This window comes from Apium graveolens, chromosome 1 (assembly GCF_009905375.1).
Source record: "Apium graveolens cultivar Ventura chromosome 1, ASM990537v1, whole genome shotgun sequence".
Taxonomy (NCBI): Eukaryota; Viridiplantae; Streptophyta; class Magnoliopsida; order Apiales; family Apiaceae; genus Apium; species Apium graveolens.
This window is the reverse complement of record NC_133647.1, coordinates 205,739,423-205,745,183: the sequence shown is the minus strand read 5'-3', so window position 1 is coordinate 205,745,183 and position 5,761 is coordinate 205,739,423. Positions and strand designations below refer to the sequence as shown.

Here is a 5,761-nt window from a genome sequence, read left to right as displayed (position 1 = left end):
AGCCGCTGTTGCTGCTGCAAATCAGGCCTTATGGTTAAGGAAACTCATGATGGACTTACACATGAATCAACAAGAAGGCACAATTATATTTGTGGACAACCAATCTGCAATTTCAATTGCTGATAAGCCAGTATTTCATGACAAGACAAAACATTTCAAAATTAAGTTTTATTTCTTAAGAGAAGTCCAGAGTGAAGGGGAAGTGCAACTGATTCACTGCAGTTCAGAAAATCAGACTGCTGACATTCTCACAAAGGCTCTTTCAAAAAGTAGATATGAATTCTTGAGGCATAAGCTTGGTGTTTGCAGCTCCAGAGTCAAGGAGGAGTGTTAATTGATATGACTCTTGAAGCTGAAAATCAGGAGTCAAAATCAATTATGCTATAATTAAGGACCATGAATATTCTGCTGATTGTTTGCTGTTTTTAATGTATTAGTTGAGCATAATTTTCTGCAATAATGCTGCTGTTATGCAGTATAAATAAGCCTATCTTTATCAATAAAATTATTCAAGCATTTCATGATCATGTTTTCTCTTATACACTAGTCTATAACTTTTTAATATCCTACAACATTTCAGAAAGGTTAGCAGAAACTTTGAAGTATCAATATTGACATCAGACCCTGTTGTGAGAGCAAATGAGAAAGAAAAGTAAAGTCTCAAAAAAGTGTTCACCAGCCGCAGAGGCAATAGGAGGCAATGAAGACTTCCTCAGTCAGATATTACCACATCTCCCTGTTAAATTGCTTAGCCGATTCAAAATTGTGTCCAAACAATGGCGTGCACTCATTTGCGATCGCCAGTTCAGCCTTAGTCACGCTTGTAAGAACCCTAGCTATAGCATCCTCTACGGGATCTTCTTCTACAACCCTCTTCCAAGAGATCTGTACTTCAGCAACCACTTCAGAAACCATTTTTATTGCTATACAGGCAAGCCAAATAATTCAGTTTCTTGCTCCAACATTTCCCCTCGTCCAGATTATTCAATTTACTCAGTTTCTCTCTCTATACCTCAATGTGAGGCTAAAATGCCTTCTTGTTCTGATCCTTATGATACCTGGATCCAACCGAACATAGAGTTACTTACTGGTGAAAATAGAATGAAGATGGTACAATCATGTAATGGATTGACCTTATTTCAATTCAACACTTCTGATGTACAGATAAAGTTGTACTGTATTCGTAATTTGGCTATTAATCAAATGAAAATGATACCTTTACCCAAGTTGTATGAAGATGATCGGATTGTCACGTGCAATTTGGCTTTCGACCTTTTGGCATCACCCTACTACAAAATTGTTTGTGTCAAAAATGGAGGTAAATTGTTGGGATCTCGGATTATAATATATAGTTCCAAAACTGGTCATTGGAAAGATGCCAATATTCCAACGAATAGAATGTCTGTTAAATTTGCCAAAGGAATATATTGTCAGGGTGCAATTTATTGGGTTGGGAATGATTTTTTAAGTTGCTACTGCTTTCGATTTGATGTTGAAGCTGAGAAACTGAGAAGAGTCTCTATGCCAGAAGGATGTCTAAGAGGTGTGGTCTACTTCAGGTACTTTGGAGAATTCAACGGGCGCTTGCATCTTGTTTGCTCTCGCTACTTGACGGAAGAAGTGTTTTGTATCTACGAATTGGACAAAGATACTGAGAGCTGGTTTGTCAAGTATCGGGTACATATGGACTTCTTGACATCTCTGTTCCCAGAGATTGTTGTGAAAGGGGTGTATAACGATTTTCAGTACGCATTTTCGATATTGTGTGTTGTGAGCGGAGAAAATGATGAAGATTCATTCCTTATCATGACTATTCCAGGCAAAGTTATTTCCTACTATTTCAAGAGGACTGGGATTAAGGTGCTATGTGAGCTTCCATCATTGGAAAAAATGAAATTTCAGGGTTCGAATGCATATCCATTTGTTCCAACCCTATACCCTCTGTGACGGAACACTAGTCAATAAAAGGTATGTGATTTAGTTCTGAATGTATATTTATTAATATTCACATATTATCAACTTATTTGTATACTTAAATTGTGTTCTGTGACGAAGTTTCGATGTTTAAGTTGTAGCATTTGGAATAACCTTGTCTGTAATCTGGTACTTATGTCATGTAATCTGGTACTTATGACATGTATTGTTTTCCTTGATAATCAATTTCAAAGTGTTATGTGGATATATGTATTTTAACTATATGTAATATATATGTTTTGCTCTTTCCTAGGGAGTAGGTGCATAGGGGGACATTGTCCTTGGGATTGTTTTGGAGAAGAGAAGTACTCAAAATGGATGGAAATGATATGTATATAGGATAAATGACTTGTGCTGTCTCTTTTATTAGGTCTATCTTCTACAGATTTTGTTGTATGAAATTTCTTTTGACTTTTTAGTCAGCCCGGGGCGGCAGCCATGTTTTAACCTTCCATTTTACATCCAATTTTTTACTTAGCATATATATATGAATCAAAAAATTTAAAATATGAGATTATTTTATACAATTATGTAAAAAACTTTTTGTTGTTTTCCAAAATTGGCTTCAAATTAGTATATATATATATATATAGTTTCAAATTATTTAAATGCCGCTGAATATTACTCATTTGTTAAATATGAGAATCCAATAACTAATTACGATGGACTAAGAGTACTTAAGTACTCATGATGCAAGGAATACTTAATTAAGAACTCGTGATTTAATTGATGGATATAATTATTTGGCAATTTTTTGCACCATAACCTCGTAAAGAGTGAATGTAATAATTTGCTCATCATTAGGAATTATTTTAGATCATAAACCTTATACCATAAAACTTGAAAAACGTGAAGACCTCTGGTAGGTTTTCTACCCAATATTGGTTTTTTTGATGACCACAATAGAGAAAAAGGTTCATAGAATTAAATTTTAGAAATTACCTTCCAGTTAAAGTTATAAAGGGCATCATTTTTTATAAACATGTTTCTACGTGAAAATGAGTTTACATAAAAGGATAGGTTTTCAGTTTTGACACAACAAACATATACATGTCATGTAACTACCCGAAGAACCAACTATCAAACTCACGGTGCCATGCAATTCTTCATACTTGTACAATAATTATATCCAGTTGAACCACATATAACATGGAGAATGCAAACATTATATTTTTTACTCATTATGTGTTGGTTTCAGACAAGTACACAGACACGGTACTAAGTTGAAGAATTGATATTTTGAATACAAGGAAAAACAGTACGTACTTTAGTTATTGATGGATAGAAAAGAACATATTACATAGTAATATATATAAAAAAAGAAGCAATATCTAATTCCTATAAAGCAGCAAGAAATCCTAACTGAACTCCACCTTTTCTGCTTATTATTTCTTGATCCTAAAATTATGGAACTAATAGAAGGAATAAAAGGATTCATTCCACTAATGCAGACGCGGTTTAACAGCTCAGCAATGACTCAGACAAGTTTAGATTATATTCTCAACACTCCCCCGTAATCTAAACTTTCTCCTGTAACTTCTTAATCCCGAGCAGTGAACGCATTCTTTCGAATTTAATTGTAGACATATCCTTGGTCAGAATATCTGCACACTGCTCCTCAGTTCGCATATGTTTAATTATGATTTCACCTCGTTCAACACACTCATGAATGAAGTGGTAGAGAATATTGATGTGCTTACTGCGTTCATGAAATACCGGATTCTTCGTCAAGTCTATGGCAGACTTGTTATCAATATAGATGATGACAGTACAATGTCTCATATTAGTTACTTGTATGAGCAAATTTCTTAACCAAACTCCTTGACAAGCTCCTGCTGTGGCCGCCATGAACTTTGCCTTGCATGAAGACAGAGCTACACACTTATGTTTCTGTGAGACCCTTGTGATTAGACCTTCATTTAAATAGAATGCTACACCCTGGTGCTTCTTCTCTCTTCTATGCTTCCACCAAGGTCACTATCTGAATATTCCAGTAAATCAAATCATAGTTAAGTATACCCGTCACATAATGCATGATGCATGATTCTTTTGACTGCGTTTAGATGTAGTTCTCAGTTCCCTTCCAGTAAATCAAATCATAGTTAAGTATACCCGTCACATAATGCATGATTCTTTTGACTGCGTTTAGATGTGTAATAGTGGGACGCTCCATGAATCTACTGACGATTCCTACTGAATATGCAATATCTGGTATCGTATGGACCAAATATCTTAGCCCACCAACCAAGCTTTTGAACATAGTAGGATCAACTGGTTTGCCTTTTTCATCCTTATCCAATTGCGTCTTCATGTCCATGGGAAACTTCGAAGAATTACAATCTGCTAAATCAGCCTTTTCAAGTAACCTTTTCGCGTATGTGGACTGCTTCAACTTTATACAGCTCCCTTCTTGTTTAACTTTAATCCCCAAATAGTAAGATAATTTGCCAAGATCGCTCATTGCAAATTGTTTTCTCATTTATTGCTTAAATTTAACAATGGTTGCAACACTAGTGCCTATAATTAATAAATCATCAACATAAACGCCTATTATCAAGGCTTCACTTCCTTCCTGCTTCGTATACACAGCATGTTTGTACGGGCACTTGGTGAATCCGAGCTCCTCCAAAAACATGCTTAATTTTGAGTACCAAGCACGTGGTGCTTGTCGTAGTCCATACAATGCCTTTACCAATCTATAAACCATGCGCTCCTTATTTTCTTTTATAAATCCTTCCATTTGAGACGCATAAACCATTTCCTCCAATTATCCATTGATGCACTTCCCAAGAATTTATTGTTGCAAGTGCTAACAACAATCCTACCATTTCCAAATGAGTCATAGGGGCGAATACTTTTTCAAAGTCAATGCCCTGTTTGTGCATATCCTTTCGCGACCAGCCTCACCATGTGCTTGATCACATTCGAATTGGAGTCCCTTTTTAATTTATAAACCCACTTTAATCCGATTGGTTTATGCTTAGGTGGTAACTCCCCAAGTTTCCATGTATCATTTTTTTCGATTGCTTCAATCTCACTTCTCATGGCTTGTTCCCAGGCCTTTTCTTTCATGCCATGTTCAAAATTACAAGGTTCATCTGTCCTGCACAGCAGAAGTTCCTCTTATAATTCTTCAGTTTCATCATATATTTCCCTAAGCAATCTGTATTTTCTGGGTTGATCGCTACTAGTTCTTGAGTTCTCGCTTGGGCTTTGATACCCAGCATCTGGAGATACTGTACCAGACCCTGAGGTGTTATTTGCACACTCATTTTCTTTATTTTCCCTGCTAATTGCACCATTACCGTAACTGTTAGAGCCATCCTCTGTATTTTTTTCGGTTAGCCCGATACTAACCATCACAGGTGAACTTCGAGCAACTTGTATATCTTGTTCCTGCTGATCCCATTTGGATGCTCTGGTTTCCTCGAAAACAACATCCCTGCTCACCAGAATTTTCTCATTTTCTGAGTCATAGAGTCTACTGGCTTTACTTCCAGGTTCTTTTCCAAGGTATATAACCATTTTGTTTCGATCGTCCAGCTTAGTGGTGTGCACAATTGGCACTATCATGTGTGTCACACACCCGAAGACTTGCACATGACTGACATCCGGCATGCATCCCTTCCACACTTCATAGGGTGTCATATCTGACAAAGCTCGAGTTGGCAAATGATTGAGTATGTAAACTGAGTGTTGAACTGCCTCCCCCCAAAGTGCTGGTAGTAATTTCATTTCTTTTATAAAACTTCTAGACATGGCAAAGACTGTTCTATTTTTACGTTCC

At 36.4% G+C, this 5,761-nt stretch overlaps 1 protein-coding gene across 1 annotated transcript; it reads left to right on the top strand.

Moving 5' to 3' along the window:
- Positions 1 to 1,029: 1,029 nt before the first annotated feature.
- LOC141718377 (F-box protein At5g07610-like) lies at positions 1,030 to 1,947 on the top strand. Its single transcript, XM_074520760.1, has one exon. It carries the CDS (start codon positions 1,030 to 1,032, stop codon positions 1,945 to 1,947), a length of 918 nt encoding a protein of 305 aa, XP_074376861.1.
- The last annotated feature ends 3,814 nt before the right edge of the window (positions 1,948 to 5,761 follow it).

What these genes read in the sequence shown, in the direction of transcription:
- LOC141718377 (XM_074520760.1), top strand. Translation starts at nt 1,030, where the DNA reads ATGCCTTCTTGTTCTGATCCTTATGATACCTGGATCCAACCGAACATA.